Raw genomic sequence first — 24,828 nt, forward strand, 5'->3', positions numbered from 1 at the left:
CTGGTGCGGGATCGGGCAGTGTTTCGTTCTGCTGTGCATGGGGTCGCTATGAGTCGGAAACGACTCGACGGCACTTAACAACAACAACAATTGAGTTTCAACCTGTTTCTAAGAAGCAATACTGATCTTATTTTACATAATATATTGTCTATTTTGACTTTTAAAGCCAATCTGCATGAGGTGAAAATATACATATAGGCCTTAAGTGTTCAAGGGAAAGGAGGATTAAAAGGGAACAACTGGGATTTATTTATTCCAGAATGCTCCTTGCAAGTGAGATTGGCCAGACTTTGTCTCACCTACTTTGGTCACATTGTCAGAGGGGACCATTTCCTAGCGATGGATATCATGCCAAAGTGGAAGATCAGTGAAAAAGGGAAGACTTTCAATGAGATGAATTGACACAGTGGCTACAATGATGGGCTCAGGTATAAGAAGGATTGTGAAGCTGGTGTAGGACCAGGCAGTGTTTCATTCTGTTGCCCATGGGGTCACTTTGAGTTGGACCTGACTCAACAGCACCTTACAACAACAGTATTTCTTTGAATTATGCATTTTCCACTTTTAGGTTGAAAACTGCTTTTTTCACATTGGTTTTTCTAAACAATAGTTTTAGCAATACCAACGGATAATTGATTTTTAAAAAATTTTGATTTGGGTGAAAGTTTACAGAGTAAATTCATTTTTTCATACAACAGTTCATGAAACATTTTGTTTCATGACATTGATTCATTGTCATTGTTTCATGACACTGATTGCAGTCCCCATAATGTAACAACTCTCTTCCTGCTTCCTCCCTGTGGTTACCTTTTCCCTGTGTCCTTTCCTATGCATTCCTGCCCTCTGAATTATTTCCCTGTGCAAATAATGCCCTTCTTATCTCCCATGGTTGATTGTTCTAAGGAGTGCACCTACCTGTTAACCGTATATGCCTGTCTATTATTTGCCTGGAAGCCACAGGAATAAGTTCAATTCCAGGCCTGATGGGTAACTAGGGGCCACAGTCTTGGGGTTTCACCAGTCTCTATCAGACAAATATGTCTGGTCTTTTTTTTATGATTTTGAGTTTCGTTCCACATTTTTCTCCTACTCTATCCATGATCTACTTTGATCCCTTTTTGAGTGGTTAACAGTGGTAGCCGGGTACCATCTTGTTCTTCTGGTCTCAGGGTCATGAAGGCTGAGGTTTTCATGGTCTACTAGTCCCTTGGAATAATTTTTTTCCATGAGTTTTTAGTTTTCTTCATTCGTCTTTGCTCCAGACGAGGAAAGATCAATTGTTGCATCTTGGGTAGCCACTTGCAAGCTTATAAGACCCCAGTTGCTAGTCTCTAAAGTAGGTTGTTGAACAATGATCTTGTTCTATATCAAGCCATTTGAGGTTGATGTCCCCTAAGACCATGGTCCCAAGCCCGTGGGCCCTGTGACTCACTCCCTCAGAGTGTTTGTCTGTGGCTAAAAAGTTTTCATAACTTTGCCTCTTTACCAAAAACCAAACTCACTGCTGTTGAGTCGCATCCGACTCATAGTGACCCCTCCTTGGGTTTCTTAGGTGGTATCACTATGGAAATAGATTGCCCAACCTTCCTTCCAAGGATTGGCTGGTTGGTTTGAACTGCCAGCCTTCTGGTTAGCAGTCAATTTCTTTAGGCACTATGCCACCAGAGCTCCTTTGCCCCACTAGCTCTCTTATGTATATGGACATTCTTATAGCACATACAAATATATATGTAGAGATACTGTCTATCAAATATATATATATATGTATACACACACACACATATAAAACTCACCGCCATTGAGTCGATTCCAACCCATAGTGACCTTTCGGTTTCCAAGGTGGTAAATCTTTATGGTTTATGGAAATAGATTGCCCAGTATTCCTTCTGCAGAGTGGCTGGTGGGTTGGAATCACCAACCTTCTGGTTAGCAGTCAAATCCCTTGGGCATTATGCCACCAGAACTCCTTATATATGATCATGGGTATATTCCCTTTTGTGTAGACATACCTGATCATTTAGCATGCTTACCTATATGTATACACCTGTAGATTTATGTTTGTTGGCTAAGGCACTTGATTGCTAACCAGAAGGCTGGCAGTTCAAACCCACCAGCCACTCTTCAGAAGGAAGATGGGGCAATCTACTTCCGTAGTGATACTGCCTTGGAAACCCAAGGAGGGGTCGCTATGAGTCGGGTCCGACTTGACGGCACATAACAACAACAATTACTGATAACTCAGTATTTTGTATTTAATTGTATTTATCTTTGTTGTCTATACCTCTTGTGTACCTCTCTGTGTCTTCCTTTTCTGTAGTGTTACTGTGTTGGTCACGGGATAGTTGATTCTTGAGAGTTGATGACAATGATATCATATGACAATAAAAGTAATAGTAATATTACTATTGTAATACAAAAATTACAATAGTAATATTGTATTTTTAAGATTCTACATGGAGTTTTTAAAGGGGAGTAAGTTCTCCTAGGAGCAGTTGGAAAGGCACAGCTATCAGATAGGAAGAGAAGGTGAAGAAATGATGTTATTAAATGGAGAAGGGAAGTAAAGAGACAATTTAAGCTTACATGGAAAGTGTTCTTTTCCCTTTAGGCAGATCCTGGAACACATATTTTCAAAGATTAAGTACACTTTTCATTATCCTACATTACACTTTAAGATGGATTTATATCAATACTTTATTTCTCACTTCTTGACATTGCTGTGACTCCCCCTTCTTATGCTTGAATTCTGACTCATAATGACCCTACAGCACAGAGTAGAACTGTCCCATAAGGTTTCCAAGGTTGTAAATCTTTACGGAGGCAAACTGCTACATCTTTCTCCTGTGGAGCAGCTTGTGGATTGGAACCGTGGGTGGATTTCAACTACCGACCTTTCAGTAAGCAATGAAGCGCTTTAACCACTGCATCACCAGGGTTCCTTTAATAAACTGTACCTGTGGCAAACTGGTGGTGGCTCTTCCTGTTGAGTCCCTAAGGTATTCAAGTTGCCATCCCTACTTAATTGTTCAGTAAATTGACGCTGAAAGCATGAAATACATTCCTCGGGTAATCAGGATGATTCCTTAATCACCCACTTTATGGACATTTGAACCACTACCTTTGAAAGTCCAGAGGGGACTGCTGGTTCAGGCCCCCAAACTACAATGCATCCAAAGTAACCAGTACTGCAGCCCCTAAAGCACTGCCTCTCTCTCTCAGACCTCAGCGTTCAATCCTTGTGGCATCTTCTTTGCAGTTTGCAGAGATTTTGGTATATTTTGGATTTTCTTCAAATTTTTAATTAAAAAGAAAAAAAAATTTAACGCAATCTAGGCAGAACTTTTCGTATCTTGGTTACAGACCCCCTCCCCACCAGGAAGAAGACCCTGGCCAAGAGAAAGCAAGGAGCTGGAAAAGAGAAACTGGTCTCAAAATTGGGGAAACCATAGCACATCCCAGAAACAGCAAAGGCTAAAGGGCCCAGAGTAGGAGGGGTATTGGAAACTGGGGACCCCATGTGACTTCAGGGGCTCAGGGCTGAGCCGACCCCGCCCCTCCACCCGCTGCTGAGGGGGCGCATGCGCAGCCCATGTTAGTGATGGAGGAGAGAAGATGGCGGAAGCGGAGTGAGTGACTTGCTGGTGACTGATGTCGTAGCTGTGGGAGAGTGGGGGCAGCGACACGTCCGTCAGGGGGAGATCTCAGGGCTCTTTCGCGGGTAGTGCGGGGAAAGGGAAACTGGAGGACCTCCTTATGGTGGAGGAGCCCGCTTGGCCCGTGTCGGGGGGCGGAGGCATCCTGTAAGGGTTCAGTTACCCACCAGGCGGGAGTGTCCCTACCGCTGTCTGATCCCCTGTCGGAGCGGCCCTGCGTGCAGGGTCACTCCTGGGACCCGGACTAGTGGGGCGTTCCGGGATATGACCCCAGGTGGGCGCCTCAGGCGCTGTCACCCCTGCAAGTGGCCTGGCGGGCAACCTTACTGCGGCTGCCGGGGCCGGGGCCGGGCCCGCAGAGGAGGGCAGGGCGGGCATTGCCAGGCCTCTTTCGCACTCCCCTTCTTCCCGCCCCGAGTCACCCTGCACCTCCTCGGCCGGAGAACCCAAGACGTAGGACTGCCCACCGCCCTCCCCCGGGAGGCGCGAAGGAGGTGTCCCAGCATGGGCCTTCGAGCAGCGGGGGCTGCTGGCGTCTAGTGAGGCGGAAAACATCCTGGAATGAAGCTCTTCTTTCCCGTGGGTCTCTGGCTGCAGTTGATACCTCCCTAGAGGGCCACATTCCTGTGTGGCGGTGATGTGATGGTATGCTTAGAGACTCAAAAACTTACTGTTTCCTGGGTAGGCCTCTTGTATACCAGAGCTGCTGGTTGTATTTTGCAGACATTTATGATGGAGTTAACCACAATTGTTCTTTTGTGCCATTCCTCCAAATGCAATGCAGTTTGGTCAGTCCGACTCCCCAGTGTTTAGACCTGTGCTTAAAATTTGAATTCTCTGTAACCAGTTTTGATTAGTAGTGAGAACTACTTACTGTGGGGTTTGGGTTTGAAGGTATATTTGAAGAGATCATCTCCCCGAAATTACCAGAATTTAAGCTGGCTTTTACATATGGTGCTTCAGAAGTATTGCGACAGGACGTAGTTTGGTAAAAAGTTTGCTTTTCTACCACTAATTGTGGATGATATTGAACAATTACCATACGATGCTGTGATGTGATGATTGGAAGACACTTTGAATAACACTGGGAAAAATACCAGGGAAACATGAAAACGTATAAGTAATTTATTAATTGAAAAAGTTAAGAGTCGGCTTTCCCCACACACATTTTCCTTTCACTTTTCCCCTTGTTAAATAGAGAATTTTTCATTGGTTCCTTTAAGAACATATAGATACTGTTTACATACAGGATATAAAGGACAAAGAAAATTTGTAGGTAAATGGACACAATATGGGAATAATGTGCATGTACACAATTAGCGCTAAATTGTTTTGTCTTTTTGTGAAATAGGAAGTGTTCTTGTTACCATTGTGGTGCATTATGGACAAAAACTATTATAGTTCTAGTGTCTAGCAATTGAGGCCTTCAGAATTGACTTAAAATGTTTTGAGGTTTAAATGGCTTCTGTATTTAGCAGAATTTTGTACTACAACAGGAGTGAAGTGAGATATTGTTGTTGCTGTCGTTATGTGCTGTCGAGTCTGCCCCGACTCATAGCGACCCCTCCTTGGGTTTCTGAGGCGGTATCACTATGAAAGTAGATTGCCCAACCTTCCTTCCGAGGAGTGGCTAGTGGGTTTGAACCTCCAGCCTTCTGGTTAGCAGTCAAGTGCCTTAGGCATTACGCTACCAGAGGGAAAACAAATCAGAATGGTTGACAGAAAAGTATACTGTACTATGTACACATGAGGAAAGTGACATAATACTGTTTTAAAAATTTGGAGCAATTTTTTTATTAAAAAAAAAAAAGATTTTGGAAGAATATGAGAAGTTACTTACAGCTGCTTCTCTATTTCTCCAGAGGAATCTGCTTATAAATTATTAGATGTAGTAAGGAGAGTGTTACAGACTAATAGGGGAAAGCTAGTAGAAATGTATAAAAGATATAGAACTTATTTTTTAAGTAAAATACATGTAATAACCAAAACCAAGCTAGTTAATACAAGTCTTTAGGCATTCAGTGCTAGTGTGTGTTGTTGTTATGTGCCATCGGACCCAACTCATAGCGACCCCTCCTTGGGTTGCCAAGGCAGTAACACTACGGAAGTAGATTGCCCAACCTTCCTTCTGAGGAGTGGCTGGTGGGTTTGAACTGCCAGCCTTCTGATTAGCAGTCAAGTGCCTTAGGCACTATGCTACCAGAGATAAGAATTATTTTTATTTGTAATTAGTATGCTCAAGAGAATGTAAAGACATGTTTTAAAGTATCATGATGTAAATTTTTATTTTCCTAGGTATTTTAACATTCTTTTACTACCTGTTTTTGTTTTGAAATTCTTATCTTCTTTCAGTAATGCCAAGATAAACTTTGTTATTGCTAGGTGTCACCAAGTCAGTTCCGACTAATAGTGACCCTATGTACAACAGAACAATACACTACTCTATCCTGCGCCATCCTTACAGTCATTGCTATATTTGAACCTAGTTTTGTTGCAGCCACTGTGTCAATCCATCTTGTTGAGGGTCTTTCTCTTTTTCACTGACCCTCTACTTTATCAACCCTGATGTCCTTTTTCAGGGACTGATCCCTCCTGATAACAGATCCATATTATGTGAAATGAAGTCTTGTTATCCTTGCTTCTGAGGAGCATTCCAGCTATACTTCTTCCAAGACAGATTTGTTCACTCTTCTGGCAATCCATGGTATACTCATTCAGTATTCTTTGCCAGCAGCATAATCAAAGCATCAATTCTTCTTTGGTCTTTTTTTTAAATTGTCCAGCTTTCACATGTGTTTGAGATGATTGAAAATACCATGGCTTGAGTCAGGTACACCTTAGTCCTTAAGGTGACATCTTTGCTTTTTAACACTTTAAAGGTCTTTTTGTGGTATATTTGTCCAATATGATATATCATTTGATTTCTTGACTGCTGCTTCCATGGGCATTGATTGTAGATCCAAGTGAAATGAAGTCCTTGACAACTTCAGTCTTTTCTCTGTTTATCATGATACTGCTTATTGATCTAGTGGTGAGAATTTTTGTTATCTTTATGTTGAGGGATAATCCATACTGAAGGCTGTGGTTTTTGATCTCCATCAGTAAGTGCTTCAAGATAAACTTTATGCCAGGCTTTATTTGGGCTATATGCTCTAAATCATTTGAATTATTTTAGGTATTAAGTATTGAATATGCTATGTACGTGTGAGGAGCTCTGGTGACGTAGTGCTTTTTTGAGTGTTTATGATGATTATTTGCCATCTGTGTTTTACAAGGACTTTCTTAGAAATTTAGAGTATTGCTGATTATTTTTTTTGAAATAATTAGATATTCTGTAAAGCTCATAAGATAATGCTTTTACCAATGCAAACCCTTTGTGTTATCTGCCAGATTTAAGGACAACAGTACAGCTATGGATAGTGAACCAAACCCAGGAACATCTAATGTATCAACAACAACCAGTAGCACTACCACCACCACCATCACAACTTCCTCCTCTCGAATGCAGCAGCCGCAGATATCTGTCTACAGTGGCTCAGACCGACATGCTGTCCAGGTATTTAAGCTACAATGATGAGTAGGCTGGGACTTGCCACTGCCATCGAGTCATAGTGATCTTCTGGGACAGAGTAGAACTGCCCATAGGGTTTCCAAGACTGTAATCTTTATGGAAACAGATTGCCACATCTTTCTCCCACAGAGTGGCTGGTAGGTTTGAACCACTGACTCTTTAGGTTAGCAGCCGAGTGTTTAACCACTGCTCTACCAGGGCTCCTTAGGCTAAGCCTTAGTTTGTCATATTATTTTATTTTTAAGCCAGATGTGTGTATTATTTCATATCAAATGTTTACTTAGAGTTGTTAGTTTGACACAAGCACTAAAGTTACTTAATAACCATACTGTTAGTTGTTATTGTTCTTGATTGCCATTAGGTTGATTCTGACTAGTAGTGATCCCATGTGACAGAGTAGAACTGCCCTATAGGATTTTGTTGGCTGTAATCTTTACAAGAGAGGATCGCCAGGTCTTTCTCCCTTGGGGCCACTGAGTTGGTTCATAATAACTGTCAACGTGTTGGTTAGTAGCCAAGGGCTTAACAAACACCAAAAAAAAAAACCCACAAAAAAACAAAAAAACACCAGGGTTCCCTAATTACACTACTTATGTTAATCAGCTTGTAGCTTATAGACTGTGTGTGTGTCAGGAAAAAATAGGTCTCTAGGTACTGCTAGAGTGTGAGAACATTCAGACTAGAGCCCCAACATGCACGAAGGCCCTAGGTTTTTCAGGACTATTTTCAGAATACATATTTGAAATCAAAATACAAGTTTAGGGAGAGTTATTTAGGTCTGTAGACGTTGTGGTAGTGTAGTGCCTAAGGCATTTGACTGCTAACCAGAAGCCTGCCGGTTTAAACCCACCACCTATTCCTCAGAAGGAAGATTGCACAATCTACTTCTGTAGTGATTCTGCCTCAGAAACCCAGGGAGGGGTTGTTATGCGTTGGATCAGACTCTATGGCAGTGTGTTTGGTTTTTTGTTTGGTAGACGCAGTAAGAGTTTCATTTTAAACTCAGCCTAGAGTCCTAAGCAGGAGGAATCATTCTCAGAGGTAGAGGGGAAGGGATTATTTAACTTGGGAGAGTCTTAGGCTTTTTGATTAGTTGAGAAAGAAAGTTAATGTAGTTTATAGTAATGGAGGTTGATACAATATGGTATTATATAAAGAGTCTGGGCATTGTGGTTTGATATGCTCTTTGTTGGAACTGCAGTAGCTATGTAGTCTTAAGTGAGAGTCATAATCTTCTTGAATCTTGGGAAACTGTAAAATGAGGATGAGACCACCTACTTCATTAGTTTTTATGAGGATTAAATGGAATATGTAGGACTGTCTTATTTAGATTACATTATAGATACCTAATAAATAATAATAATAGCTAATATTTTTTGAATAATTGCTGTGTGTCAAAAATTTGAGAAGTGCTTTTCATGGATTATCTCAGTTAATCTTCACCACTCCTCTAGGAAGTATATATTATTATTATCTCTTTGTTATAGATAGGAAAATTGATTTTTAAATAAGCTAAATGTTACATATTGAATTATGTTGCTCTAAAATATGTGTTGTAAATCCTAACTGCTATGCCTGTGGTTTTAATCATATTTGGGAATGGGCTATCTTTGTTAATCAAGAAGGATTAGTCTAGGGTATATCTTTAGTCAGTCTCTTTTGAGATATAAAAGAGATTAAACACAAATTAGCAGCAGAGATGGGGAAAGAAAGATGCCAGACCATATGAAGATTGTTCAGGAGCAGAAGCTCAGGAGAAACAAGAACTTTCCCCCAGAGCCGACAGAGAGAGAAAGCCTTCCCCTAGAGCCTGCACCCTGAATTCAGACTCGCAGCCTCCTGAACGGTGATAAAATAAATTTCTGTTTGTTAAAGCCATCCGCTTGTGTTATTTCTGTAATAACAGCACTAGATAAGTAAGACACTAAGTAACTTTCCCAAACTCATGTACTAGTATATTCTCTGACTCCAGAGTTTGTCCCTTTAACTACTCTTACTCTTTGTACCTGTTTTCTCTAGAATCCTCAGAATTCCATTGTACCCTGAAAACACCTTACCTGTCTGCTGTATAACCCTACCCTCTGCTTTCAAGAATACATGTCTGTATTCTATTTTACTTTTCTATAGTTTAGGATCTAATTTTATGAAGTCACTGTAAGGTGGGTGGAATCAGAATTGTTAGAGACCCAGCCAGTTCAGCAGAAATTCAAGCTGAAATGCAGAGTGTGCTTCTGATGTCCTTCACTTTTCTCTGAGATAAGAGCTACAGGGAAAATTATCTAGAGTGTATAGATGATGTGGTATTTTAATATGCCATCTTGTTTTCTAGGGTTTTTTTTTCCTTCTTAAGCTGTTTATTTTAGTAAAAAATAAAATGTTACTGGAGATACATAGCCATAGGTAAAGATGTATCTCATGAATAGCACTAACTCTAGTTCTTACGAGATCATTGAATTGTCTCCCCTAAAATGCAGTGAAATCCATATTGATTGAATTACCTAGGTAGTTCTTTAATCTTCCAGCCTTTTTTTTCAGTACTTTGAATTCTCAATTTTGCCTGCCCTTCTCTTTCCTTATAGAGGAACAAAATAAGAACCATGTGGTACATCTTTAATTTGTATTTAAAGAATATGGCTCCTGTGCATAGAGCATTGAATGTTAATGAAAGACTGTGCTGACAACAGGAAAAAGTATTACACTCGGACAAAAATTTGTGTCAAATAGATTATTTGTTTGTTATTTCTGTTTGATTTTAGAATTTTGTTACGGAATTTAGAAGAACATGTATAGATTTATCTGACCAAAAAGACATACCCATTTAATTCTCAGTCACTTAAATGCTGGCCTATGTAAGTTCTAAGTAGGGGTTAAAAGCCTACATTGATTTTTGTGACAGGAGTTTGTAGCAGGTTTAGCAGTCTGTAGTTGGAGACAGAAATGAGCTATGAGCACATGAAAGTAAACAATAGCACAAAGAAATACGCTCTTTTTTGGAATTTGGATAAAGGGATTTATGGCTTTGTGGTTCAAGATGTCCTGATTTAGACCCTCACATGGTAGGGTTATGCTCTATTATTTACTCCCGTAGGTTTTTGAAAACTTAGTGGGACTCTATGGTTTCATATTAAGGGTAGGGTTCTGTGCTGTGTTTCAGTGTCTCATTTGGGAATGATACGACTTTAGGATATGGTTGCGGAAAACTGGAGTAGTCTGTCTTCCTTTTGGACAGATAGAGAATTTTTACCCATTTTTATTAGAATACTTGACTTTTTCAGTGAACTTTCAGGCTCAGATTTTACATTTTGCTAATAAATATTCACAGTAATTAGCACTTCTTCAGGAATGTTTCTTTAGTAAGATAGATTTTATGTTGAAGCAATTGAAATAAGGAATCTAAGACCAAAAACATTTTAAAAAGTAATTATTTAGTAATTAAGAAATAGATTTATAATTTTATATGATAATTTATATATCTACTTATTTTAAGATTTTCAGACATTTATAGAAAAGTACAAAAAAAAGAAAGTAAAAGTGACCTCTACTTTAGCCACCTATTGGTTGTCTTTTAATCTTTTCCTGAATAGTCTTTCAAATATTTTCATTTAAAAATGGAATCTTACTCCATATACTACTTAGTAATTTTTTTCACCTAATGATTTATTTAGGAACATTTTTCATTAACATTTTTCCTGTTAATAAATACAGATCTATATCTGCATTGTCCAGCAATAGTAGCCACTAACTACATGGGGTTGTTTACGTGAAAAGTAAAATTTAGTAAAATTAAAGAGTCAGTTCTTTAATTGTGCTAGCCATGTATTAAGTGCTCAGTGCTTAGTTGACATATGTGGATAGTAGCTATCACACTGGACAGTTGTAATCTACATTACTATTTGTAATGGCTACAAAAAACCAAACCAAACCAAACTCACTGCCATCAAGTTGATTCTGACTCATAGCAACAATCCCCATTGGATTTCCAAGGCTGTGGCTATATAATAAAAATATTCCTGTGTGCACCTAAGCCCTGAATTCTATGAATTTGTTACACCAGTTTACATTCTCACTATCAGTGTCTATAAGTATTTGTTTCTCCAGTTAGGAGTAGTATTCTTTTAAATCTTTACCTATCTGAAAGTTGAGAAATAGTACCCTGTTTTAATTTGTAAATCTTTGACTGCTAGTGAGATTGAAGATCTTTTCTATTACTTCTAGTCATTTCATCTTTTTACATTGCTTCTATTGGGTAATTTTAATTTGAACAAATTAGTTAATCCTGGGGATAAATAACTGGGAGATAAATATGTTAATAAACTTGATGACATAGGATATTATCAATATAGTGAAATTTCAAGCTGCCACCTTTTTTTATATTTTATTTTATGGTTAAAGTTAAAACTGGTTTGACATTGGTTCAATTGGCTTATCACAGGTAATTCAACAGGCATTGCATCGCCCCCCCAGCTCAGCTGCTCAGTACCTTCAGCAAATGTACGCAGCACAACAACAGCACTTGATGCTTCACACTGCAGCTCTTCAGCAGCAGCATCTAAGCAGCTCCCAGCTTCAGAGCCTTGCAGCTGTTCAGGTAAGAGTGATACAAATTAAGAATTTAGAAGACTAAAGTGTGAACTATCTGTAGATGACTACTGAAAATAAGTTTAAAACTCACCAACCAAACTCACTGCCATCAAGTTGTTTTTAACTCATAGTGACCCGCCTTGGATTTCCAAGGCTGTAAATCTTTACAGAAGTAAATTGCCCAGTCTTCCTTCTGTGGAGCAGCTGGTGGGTTTGAACAGCTGACCTTCTAGTTAGCAGTCAGGTGCCTTATCCACTACACCACCAGGATATGCTTTCAGAGTTCTCAGATATCCTGTGATTATTTTTCCTTAAGGAAATATATTAATAATCTGTCAAAAGTTTATTAGGAAAAGAATAATGTTTTATAAGTTACTCTGTTGCTAGCCTCTTTTCCAATGCTTTTTTATATACATTGCAGAAATGCTATGCTAGTGGCATAGCTTTGTGTATAAAATTCTAGGAATAATAATGAATAGTCAAGTTACATGAATTATACTTATATTTGAACAAAAAATAAAATTTTTAATTATGTAAATAGTTTACCCATTAAAAATATTAAACAGTATAAAATTGTTTATAAAAGGCAAATAAAGTAAAGATATTTTTTTTCCACACCCACTGCTGTTTTATACTTTTGAAAGGTTGTCATTGTAACAGTTTAATATTCTGTTGTTTTCAGTTGCTATTGAGTCGATTCTCACTCAGATGACCCACTTGTGCAGAGTAGAACTGCTCCATTACAGTTTTCAAAGCTATGACCTTCCAGAAGCAAATTGCCAGGCCTGTCTTCCAAGATGCCTCTGGGTGGGTTTGAACTGCCAACTTTTTGGCTAGCAGTCAAGCTCTACCCAGGGACTTCATTTGATACAAATTCCTTCAGGGGTGGGGGGGAAAAAAAGTAATATTCTACTGTGTTTAAGGTGAAAGTTTACACAGCAAATTAGGTTCCCATTTAACAGTTTCTACAAAAATTATTCAATAGTGTTGGTTACATTTTTCACTGTGTGTGGTCATTCTCATTCATTCCATTCTGGTTGTACCATTTCCAGTACTCTACTTTCCCTGCCTCTTTACCTTCTCATCTTTGCTTTAGAGGAATCTTTAACCATTTGGTCTCATATAGATGATTTTTCAAAGGTGCTCATTATTCACAGGTGATATACTTTATGAGTCAGTCTGTTATTTAGGTGAAAGGTGACCTCAAAGGATAATTTCAGTTTACAGTTTTCAGAGTTTCTTAGGGTGATAGTCTCAGGAAATTCTTTATTTTCAACCTGTCCAGCAGTAAGTCTGGACTTTTTAAGAATTTGAATTCTTTTCCACGTTTTTCTCCCCATCTATCAGGATTCATTTATTGTGGCCCAGATCAGAATGGTTGGTAGTGGTAGCTGGGCATCTTAGTTCTTCTGGTCCCAGGATAAAGGAAGCCATGGTTTGTGTGGGCCAGTAGTCCTGTAGACTACTTGCTTCTGAGTTTTTTGTTTCCTTTTTTCTCTTTTGTTCCAGATGCGTAGAGACCAATAGTTGTCCTCTAGAAATTTTTTACTTGCTAATATGTATAGGTACCTTTCTAAAATTTAATCATACTATTTCTAGTGAACACAGGATGATTTTATGATTAATTTTAAAATTATTTTATTATTGTACTGTCATTTAAATAAAACTGTTATATGTGTGATTCAGTCTTAAATCACCCCAGTAGATTCATCTGGGATCTCTGGTGACTTACCCTGAAAAAAGCTTTTTCTGTTATCAGCAGATCCCCAGCTGTTGCTTTTTCTTGGTAGTGAAATTTTAAATAACATTGTATTCATGATCTGAGTTAGGAAACTGAGACCTTGATGTAGCGCCAATTTCTCTTTCATAATATTGGAGTGGCGATTCCACTTCAAAGATGACAGAAACCTGTAGAGTGAAACTGACAATGGATGCAGTTAATAAAATAAGGTTAGCTTTTTGGTCCTCTCTTTTCACAAGTCAGTTTTTTCTTTTTTTAAAATCCGTTTGACCAAAGCTTAAGTCATATTGATCATAAAATGAATTGGTTTGTGCATAGACTTTTTGAATTATTGTTGTGATTCTGTGTTATCCTGGTACCGGATAGCTTTTAACTTCAGGTTTTTATAGATGTATTGTTATAAAGGTCTTTTTATTTTAGGCAAGTTTGTCCAGTGGAAGACCTTCTACTTCCCCCACAGGAAGTGTCACACAACAGTCAAGTATGTCTCAGACATCTGTAAGTGCCCTACATTTTTTCTTAGATTTAAAATTCTTAATTGTTGTTTTCCAAAAGTAAACGACTGTTATTATTTATGAAGTTGTTATTGTATATTTGTCAAACGCTATTTAAGTAATAAGTGCCAAGAAATAGGAATGATCAGCTTTAAGAATTCAGAACTAATTTTAAACTTCTGAAAATCTGACTCTTATAAATCTGTTCATATTATTTCTTATACATTCTTTTCTACTGATTGTGTTCAGAACTTATATGATTCTAAATGATTTCAGTTTTCAGTGTGTATTGAAAGTCTGAAATACATAATGCAGGAATTAGGGCATGCATTTACTGTGCTGTTCTAAAATATGTCATATTCTATGTAGACATCTACTACATATTTCTAGCTTTGTCTCTGTAGTTCAAAGTTTAGGATTTAGCTTATTTAGTTCTCTCTGTCAAGTTTGCAAATATCCTCTCAAGATATTATAATTTCTTTTGGGAGAGTAGTTAAATAAAGCTGATTTCCTGTATTACATATATGTATATACTGGGAAAGTTGCCCAGTTATTAGGCAGTAATAAGAATGGTAATACTTTTTATGTGATTTCAAATTATAAGAGTAATAAAAAGAATTTATTTATATCCTGTACCCAAATCCACCAGTTGCCCATTGCTTTATTCTTTCTCTCTCTCTATATATACATGTTATTTTTTTGAGCCATTTGCAGGTAAGTTGAAATATGCTCTGTATCCTAAGTACTTTGACATGTATTTCCTGGGAACAAAGTCATTCTTTTATGGAATTACAGGAAGATTATTAAATTCAGTCAGGAAATTGAACATTGATATGATGCCATTCATATTCAAATTTCATCCCTGTCACAGGTTTCTCAACATCATCCCTTTGATATTTTGCACCGTAGGGGCAGTCCTGTGCACTGTAGGATATTTAGCTGCATTCTTGCTTTCTACCCATTAGATATTAGTAGGGGCCTTTCTCCTTCTCCCAGGTGACAACCAGAAATGTCTCTGGACATTGCTAAATTGTCCCCTGGAGGGCATAATCGCCCCTAATTGAGAACCATTGAATTATCCCAATAATGTCTTTTCCAGTAATTTTTTCTGATCCAGGATAGTACTACTTTTGATACTTTGTAGAACTGACTCTAATAGATTATGTTTTGTAGTCTATTAAGGAATTGAAAATGAACTTGTATTGTGTTTCTTTATCTAAGAGTATCATCTGTGTTGACTAAGTACATGCTGTCATCAGCATGTAGCTATATTTTTGGCTACCAGCCTGACATTTTTCATTTAAAAATACCTTTTTAAGTGTGGAGGTATCCTGGAATATGAGAAAAATAATTTTAAAAAGAAATTACTTATGACTTAAAGATGTTAGATTGAAGAAAATGAAAAACTTGAGTAATGTAATCTAGCCTTCAGCATTAATACTGTAGCATTAATATTGGCTATTGATGTCAGATATGTAGTTAATATATTAGTAGTTAAGGGAAGGCCTGGTAAACATTTTATAGTCTGATAAAAAGATCATAGACAAATTCTTTATTTGAGTTCTGAAAGAATAGTAACATTTATATAAATATATATCAAATATTTATTTTCCTTTCATATTAATAAAAGGTGTTTTAAACTGTTTTCCTCCCATTCATCATTTTATGTATGCAACATTCACAGAAATTATAATTCCAATAATTGTGCTTATTTCTTGTGACATTATAAGTGCTACTTGTCATAAGCCACACAGTCTTGTTTCATGACAGATGTCAGAACCTGTGACCAGCTGATGGGGGAAAAGAAGTAAGCAAGGAGAACCAAAACCAAATCCACTGCTATAGCTTTGATTCTGACTCACAGTGACCCTATAGGGCAGAGTAGAACTGCCCCATAGGATTTCCAAGGCTGTAAATCTTTACTAAAGCAGAGTGCCTCATCTTTCTCTCACAGAGAAGACCAGTGGGTTTAAACTGCTGACCTTTCAGTTAGCAGCTGAGTGCTTAACCACTGTGCCACCACAGCTCCTTAGTAGGAAAAACAAAAGCTTAGAAAAAAAAGACTAATACATTGTTTTATTACCTGTCTCGGCTGAGCAACTAACTATTCAAGTAGATTGACTAATGGTGCAAATCATGATGTCCAACGTGGCTTAGTGAATTTACATCACCACCTGAAAGAAGACAGGACATGGTAGCAGATATTCCTATCTAGTGATAATAGTGACCCTTCAGGTAGTAGGCAAGTAGGTTTCAGAGTTTTGGTTATTTTGAAGTAGGTTTCCTGATAACAATGAAACCTATGGGGAAGAGTTCAGCTCCAGGAGAATAAACGGCTACAAAGTAGGTTGTCAGGTCACTAGCCTGTTAGGTTGGGGCATAGGGTGGGAGTGAGATACCAGTTGGGAAGTGGAATATTATGAAGAAATCAATCATACAGCCTAGGGAAACTATGTATGTAATTTGGGGAGAAGACTTGCTATTTGAATGTACAGGCCACTCACTAGTGTGTGCCAGTATCCTCCTCTTTCTGCTCATTACAACAGCAAGACTAATTCTAGGCTTGTATCAGTAGTGAGAATGGTGTCTGATTGTTTGGCTCTAAAACTTTTTGGGACTGAGCCTTTAGGTTGCTGTCTTCATTACCTCAATTGAGTGGGGCTAAGATTTAGTTACCTTTGACTGTCATGAAATCTAACCCAGGGCTTTGAACCAGCTCATTCTGGTTTGACCCCCTGCAGAGAATTTGCCTTTCCACCCCAGATATACTGAATCATAATCCACATTTTAGCATAAATGATGGACCTGCCTTCTAGTCTTAATTCTGTGACTGACTGGGGATGTGGTTTAGGGCAAACCGTTTAATCTTCCTAACCTCAGTTTTCTCTTCTGTAAAACTAAGTTGTCTAATTAGATGGTTTAGTCTTTTCATTGAAAGCTAGACAATGAATACAGGAATATCAAAGAAGAATTGATGCATTTGAATTATGGTGTTGGTGAAGAATAAATATTGAATATACCGTGGACTGCCAAAAGAACGAATCCATGTTGGAAGAAGTACAGCCAGAGTGCTCCTTAGAAGTGAGAATGGTGAGACTTTGTGTCACGTATTTTGGATGTGTTATCAGGAGGGACCAGTCCCTGAAGAAGGACATCATGCTTGGTAAAGTAGAGGGTCAGTGAAAAAGAGGAAGACTCTTAACGAGATGGATTGACATAACTGCGACATTGGGTTCAAGCATAGCAACGATTGTGAGGATGGTGCAGGACTGGGCAATGTTTGTTCTGTTTGTACAAAAGGGTCACTGTGAGTCAGAACCTACTCGATGACACCTGACAACAATGATAGCAACGATTTTTTCATCACAGGTCTCCTCAGGTCTGGGTCTAGGGGAAGGTTAAATAGATGGAGCTCTGGGCCTTACCCTAAGCTTTTGCCAGAGTGTTCTGTGATCTGTTTGAATTTGGGAATTCTGCATAAGATTGTGTTTGAAGAATGTGTTATTTCTGATAAAACCATGTGGTTTTAAAACCATGTATGTGAGACAAAAATGCTGATGTCAGCCTCACCTCAAAAAGTCAAGAATTATTCTAAAGCAAAGGTGAGAATATAAAGGGACAGGGAAACTAGAGTACTGGAAATGGAACAACTAGAATGTAGTTAAAGAGAATGTTGACACATTGTGAAAAATGTAACTAATGTTGCTGAGCAATTTGTGTAGAAATTATTAATTGGAAACCTAATTTGTTGGTCAGCTTTCACAAAAAGCACAATAATGTGATTTAAAACAAAGCAAAACAAAACCCTGTGGTTTTTCTGAGAACCAGCTGTGATGGTTTCTTGAACAGTTTATATGCATTATAAAAACAGAGCCTGTCATATAGTAGGCATGTAACAAATATTTATTAAATGCTGAATTGTAGAGTTACAATCATCAGCTAGAATATATAATGCATAATTTTAACATGCTCCATTACTGCAAGTACATTGTCTGCAGTGCAGATCATCGTTTTAGTATGTATTCTGATTGACTGAAATTAGGTTATAAAAAAATGGTTTAATCCTGGCCTCAGTGATGAGATTCTTTGGTTGCCAGTTACAGGCAGCCAGCCAATTAGCAGGTATTCCTGAGCTCCTTGCTCTGAAGGTACATGTGAGGCAAAGTGTTTCCTCAGTGACGTTACTGTCCACTTGAAGAACTGTGATTAGACATATAAAACAATATATAATCAAGAGATTATATACTTTAATCAAACATAATAAACAATGTAACAGTATATAATCGAAATAAATGCCATAGGAATTAACAGAAAAGAGATGTTTGGGGATTGGAGTACTTGGAGAGGGCTTCTTGGGTGGAATTTAATTGAGCTTTAAAAACTGGGTAGAGTTTGCTGAGAAGAGGATTCATCATGAGGTCATTATTCTGAAACAGCAGAGTTTGTCCAGGGATTCATAACTGAGAGGGATTCTGTGTTAGTCTCCCACGTTTATGGGGGTAATTTGTGCCAGTACTTCCTTATTGAATGCCTGCTTGCTGCCAGGCACTATATTAGTGCCAAGAATTCAACAGTGAACAATATAGTGGAGGACACAGACAAGTAAATAGTCATAGGACAGTGTGATAAGAGTTTTGCTGGAGTATCTTCAGATAACTTCCTTATAAAGGCTACATGGAAGATAAACTTTGAATGTTTGTAGGCCTGAAAATTCCCTCCTTATTTATGATTGCTATATAAATTCAGTATTACTGCTTGTTGTTGTTGTTGTTATGTGCCATTAAGTCAGACCCGACTCATAACGACCCCTCCTTGGGTTTCCGAGGCGGTATCACTGCAGAAGTAGATTGCCCAACCTTCCTTCCGAGGAGTGGCTGATGGGTATTACTGCTATATATATTCAATATTGAAAATACCTTTTCTTGGGCAATTTGAAAGCAAGGACCATTGTTTTCAAAATGTCAATATTGCTGACAAAAATGCTGATGTCAGCCTCATCTCATCATTCTTCTGCAGTAAACTTTGTTCTTTCTCTGGAATCTTTTTGGCAGTTTTCTTTTCTTTTCTTTTTTTTTTTTTGAGTTTCATGAGCATATATCTAGGTTGTTGTGTAGAGCACTTGTTGGGCCCTCTCAGTCTGAAAACTCATTCTCTGTTATTCACATAAGAAGGTGGCACAGTGGTTAAACTACTTGGCTATGAACTGAAAGGTCAGTGGTTCAAATCCACCAGCTGCTCTGTGGGAAAAAGATGTGGTGGTCTACTTCTGAAAGGTTTATAGCCTGGGAAACTATGAGGCAGTTGTACTTTGTATTATAAGGTCACCATGAGTCGGAATCAGCTCAATGGCAGTGAGAGTGTTTATGCCTGTGAAATTGGTGGGGAGGGACCTTCCATTTCCTCTGCTCTTTTATTTCTCTCTGGAGTTCTCCTTTGTTGAATGTGGTCTTTCTGGTTGATTATTTTATCTTTTCGTTCACTTTTCTGTCTGTATTTTTTTCTACTCTAGGTAGTGGGATATTTCCTTGACTTTTTCTTTTTAATTCTTTCATTGAACCTTTTTTGTTTGTTTTTTAGCTTGCCCCTTGCATTTCTAATTTCTAATAGCTTTTTATTGTTTCCTGGATGCTCTTTTTTCATAGCATCCTATTTTTCTGTTATGGGTGAAATATCTTAGATCTCTGTTATGATACTTAACTGATTTTAAAACCAGTTTTCCTGTATTATTTATTTTCCTTGGAAAATATCTCAATCATTTTCTTTCATGCTGATGATTTTCTTCTTATAAGAGTTAGGAATCCGAACCCACTCCAGTGGCTTCCACCCAAACAAAAGACAGGCCTGTGAGGTGAACATTTACACTAGGTAGATACACTCCTTGGAGAGAACAGTCATGGGAGAATAGAAGTGCTGTGTATGCACAGGAACATAGCTCAGGGGGCAGGAGTACATGGAGGGAAGGACACAGGGTAGAGGTAACTGTGGGGAGGAAGTGGGAGGAGAGCTGTTGCATTGTGGAAAATTGTAGTCAGTGTCATAATACAAAGTGTGTGTGAACTGCTGTATGGAAAGTGAATTTGCTCTGTAAACTTTCACCCAAATCACAATAAAAAAAAAAAAAAAAAAGAGTTAGGAATCCTAGGTTTTCTGCTTACTTTAAGAGTGAGTGATTATGTGGCTTAATCAAGGTAGGTTTCCCCCACTGCTATGAGGATATATTTGCCCCAGTAGACCTTAGTGGAAAGGCTGATTGGAATTTTTATGTTACACATGGGAATAGCAGTAGTGGTGATGGTGGGGAAGGATGTCTCCTTGGGAGGTTTAGAGTTTAAGGTATGTAGGTAGGCAGCTAGTCATTAGGCTGTGGTAGGGGCAGTTTCAGAGTAAGAAGGGCTTTGCTTTAAGGTACTAGTACCTGCTCTAGCCAGTTCTTTGACTTTACAGAAGAGTCTTTTATCACTTGAGAGGAAAGGCCTAGATTCCTAATGTGCTAGGTAGAGAGGATGGGGTTAGAAAGACCTTTAGATAATCCTCCATTTTTCATCCTCGCTTCTCACCTCTGCCTCCATGCTATAAACTGTGGGTCTGTATCCACTTTGGTCTATTTCCTCATGTGTTCTGGACTGCAGCTTCTTTGATATTTCCTCCATCAGAGTGGTGATCCCATCTTCTTTGGGTCTTATAGAAATATGATGAAATATCTTCATGCACATGGGGGCACTCCTCTTTTGGTTTTTGCATTGTGCATGTATTCTTTTTGTTCAATGTTGTTGTTCTTTTGTCCCATACATTTTTGTTATGGAAATATTTACACCTACAGAAGCATGAAAGACTAGTGGAATGAACCCTTTTATACTCCTCTTGTAGTTATACCAGTTAAGTTTGCCTTATTTACTCTATCTCTCCATCTATCTATATTTACAAGGTTTTTCTGACCCATGTGAAAAGAAATTGCAGATGTCATGATCTTTGGCCAGCCCTAAGTACTTTAACGTGTATTGTTTTAGAAGGAGATTGCTCTGTACAGTCACAGTACCATTATCATAACAAGAACTTCAATACTGAGACAGTAATGTTATCTAGCACCTATTCCATATTCATATTTCCTTAGTAGTCATCAAATATCTTTTATAGTCTTTCCCTTTCCCATCCAGAAATTACAGGAAACCTGTTTCTTTTCCTTTAATATAAAAAAAGTGTCTCTATTTGTTTTGTTTTGTTTCCATGACATTTGAAGAGTCTAGGTTGTTTGTCTTATGGAATGTCCCATAGTATGGATTTGTCTCTTTCCTCAGTCCTGTTTGGTATTGTATTGGTTACTATTTCATTGGGTTTTGGTAGGAAGGAAAAGCAGATGGGTGTGCTCAGACAACCATCTTTTTTATTACTTTTATTGTGGTGAAAACACCAAGACATTCATCAACATAACAACTTCCACATTTATGGCTTAGGGACGTTGATGACATATTTCATGTTGTGTCACCATTATTGCTATTCTTTTCCAAAATATTTCACCACCATTAGCATAAACTCAATGGCCCACAAACACAAGTTTCTCCTTTCCTTTCTCTCCTACTCATGGTAACCACTAATAATCTTTGGTGTATATATATATATATATATATATATATATATATATATATATATATATTTATATGTACATATAAGTCGGGGCTGATTTGACGGCACACAACAACTGTTTATCTGGGAAGGAAGATTGGGCAATCTACTTCCATAGTGATACAGCCTCGGAAATCCAAGGAGGGGTTGCTATGAGTCAGATCCGACTCGATGGCATTGAGTTTTATATATGTATTTTTTAACATACCTAGGAATTTTCCCTCTTCTCCCTCTGATTCACGGTAACCAACAAAGAAAGCTTTTTTCCATATGTAAACCTTTCCTTGACTTCTTACAATAGTGGACTAATACAGTGTTTGTCCTTTTGTGATTGACATTTCACTCAGCATAATGTCCTCCAAGTTCATATATGTTGTGCAGGGTTTTGCAGAGTCTACAATATTTAGTGTTGCATAGTATTCTGTTGTGTTCTGATGTACCACAGTTTGGTTATCCTTTCCTCTGTTGATAGGTACTTAGATTATTTCCATCTCTTTGCTGTTGTGAACAGTGCTGCAGTGAACATGGGTGTGCATATATCTATTTTGCATCCTAGCTCTCACTTCTATAGGATATGTACCTAGTAATGGGATTGCTGGATCAAATGGTATTTCTATTTTCAACTTTTTGAGGAATCACCATACTGATTTCAAGAAGGCTGTGGTTCAATCACACCAGCCACTCCTCGGAAGGAATGTTGGGCAATCTACTTCCATAGTGATACCGCCTCAGAAACCCAAGAAGGGGTCATTATGAGTCAGATTTGACTTGACGGCAGTGAGCTTGATTTTTGGTTTTTATTCTGATTTTGACAGTGCTTGTATCATTTTATAGTCTCAACAGTAGTGTACGAGAGTCCCAATCTCTCCACATCCTCACCAGCATTTGTTATTTTCTGTCTTGTTGAACTTTGCTATTAGTGCTGGGGTGGGATGATATCTCATCTTTGTTTTGATTTGCATCTCTCTAACAGCACATAACAACAACAACAATAGCTAATGAAAGGAGCTCTGGTGGTGCAGTGCCTAAGGCATTTGACTGCTAACCAGAAGGAGGTTGGCTGTTCAAACCCCCTAGCTACTTTATGGAAGGAAGATGTGAGAGTCTACTTCTGTAAAGTTTTACTGCCTCAGAAACCCAACAGGGGTTGCTATCAGTCAGAATAGACTTGATGGCAGTGGGTTTGTTTTTTTGATAATGACTAACGATCACAGCATTTCTACATGTTTGCTGGCCAACTGAATATCTTCTTTGGTGAAATACCTATTCATGTGTTCTGTCCATTTTTTAATTGGATCATTTCTAAATCTTTTTGATAATTGAGGTGTTGGAGTTTTAGAGATAAGTCAGATATGTCATTACCGAATATTTTTTCCTAATCTGTAGTTTCTCTTTTTACTCTTTTGGAGAAATCTTTTGATGCACATAAGAGTTTAATCTTTAGAAAGTCTCAGTCATATAGTTTATCTTCTGCTGTTTGTGCATTTTGGGTTATGCTTAATAGTCTATGCCATAAATGAGGCATAGACTATTAAGACAGAAGTAGACTCTCACATCTTCCTTCCATAAAGTAGCTAGGGGGTTTGAACAGCCAACCTCCTTCTGGTTAGCAGTCAAATGCCTTAGGCACTGCACCACCAGAGCTCCTTTCATTAGCTATTGTTGTTGTTGTTATGTGCTGTTAGAGAGATGCAAATCAAAACAAAGATGAGATATCATCCCACCTAAATTTGCCCCTATTTTTTCCTTTGATAAACTTCATAGTTTTAGGTTTCACATGTAAGTCTTTGATCCATCTGGAGTTAATTTTTATGTATGGGGTGAGGTGTGGATTTTATTTCATTTTTCTGCAAAGGGATATCCAGTTTCGCCAGCTCAGACTACCATCTTTTATATGTATTATTCTATAAACATGATTTTTAATGGCTGGGTAGTGTTCTACCATTTTGTTTTAAACCATTTATATTTTAAACGATGCTCCATTGAATATTCTCATCATCATTTTTGTATACATGTCTAGTTATTTTCTTTTATAAATTTTTCTAAGAGTACACTAGGTCAGTGAGATTGTTCAATTTTCTTTTAAAACTTATAAATTAGATCGACTGGCCATCAAATGAATCCATTGTGAATTTATCTGAAAGAAAATTATTTACTTATAACCAGTCATTCCCAGTGCTCTATAACTAATGTCCTATTTGTTATATATATATTTTTTGTTGTTGTTGTTATGTGCTGTCGAGTCGGACCTGACTCATAGTGACCCCTCCTTGGGTTTCCGAGGTAGTATCACTACAGAAGTAGATTTCTCAACCTTCTTTCCGAGGAGTAGCTGGTGGGGATGCTTTTTAAGTTTAAAATTCATTGGTTTAAAAGAGTTTAAAACTGTAGTCTCAGGTGTTTGAGCTTAGATGCATTTTGCAAACCTAATGCTAGTCTAAAATAAAACTATAGCTGGAGTATGTACACGAGCAGCTTTTCTGCATTCTTATAAAATATACCAGTACGGCAGGAAGAGTAAAAAAGTGTTAAGTCCTTGTCAGCCTCCCTTTCCCTTCAGTCCTTCTGTCTCCTCAGCTTGCTGTGTATCCCACCAGACCTTTTCCTATGCATCATGGACATGTATGTCATAAAGAAACAAGTGCACGTGTTTTTAACACTTTTTTTTTTTTAAGTGAATGAGTCTTTTAATAATTGGCATTGGGGCTATAACTAGAAGATTGGTTTACTGAGCAACTTGTTTTTTTTTTTTTTTTTTAATTTTTATTGTGAAAGTTTTTATTGGTGAAAGTTTACAGAGCAAATTCATTTTCCATACAGCAGCTCACATATACTTTGTCTCATGACATTGACTGCAATTTCCCACAATGCAGCAGCTTTCCTCCTACTTCCTCCCCATAGTTACGTCTTCCCTGTGTCCATTCCTTCCACGCACTCCTGCCTCCTGAGCTGTCTCCCTGTGCATATATAGCCCTTCTATTCTCCCATGATTGTTCTCTCTAAGGAGTCGATCTACCTAATGTAAATGTTTACCTCATATGCCTGTCTTTTGTTTGGCTGGCAGCCACAGGAGTGGGTTCAATTCCAAACCTGAAGGGCAGCTAGGGGCCATAGTCTCAGGGGTTCCACCTGGCTCTCAGACCAAACCTGGTCCTTTTTTTTTTTTTT

At 38.0% G+C, this 24,828-nt stretch overlaps 1 protein-coding gene across 1 annotated transcript in view; it reads left to right on the forward strand.

The window, feature by feature from the left end:
* The first annotated feature begins 3,612 nt into the window (after positions 1-3,612).
* The window catches only part of PHC3 (polyhomeotic homolog 3), a 93,821-nt gene continuing 72,605 nt past the window's right edge, over positions 3,613-24,828 (forward strand). Inside the window, exons 1-4 of the mRNA XM_042781759.1 lie at positions 3,613-3,626; positions 7,044-7,209; positions 11,657-11,812; positions 13,967-14,044. Of these exons, the coding sequence (XP_042637693.1) occupies positions 3,613-3,626; positions 7,044-7,209; positions 11,657-11,812; positions 13,967-14,044 (414 nt within the window). The remainder of the gene's footprint in view (positions 3,627-7,043; positions 7,210-11,656; positions 11,813-13,966; positions 14,045-24,828) is intronic.

This window comes from Orycteropus afer, unplaced genomic scaffold (assembly GCF_000298275.1).
Source record: "Orycteropus afer afer isolate SDZICR_OR568_19922 unplaced genomic scaffold, OryAfe1.0 scaffold00168, whole genome shotgun sequence".
Classification (NCBI taxonomy): domain Eukaryota; kingdom Metazoa; phylum Chordata; class Mammalia; order Tubulidentata; family Orycteropodidae; genus Orycteropus; species Orycteropus afer.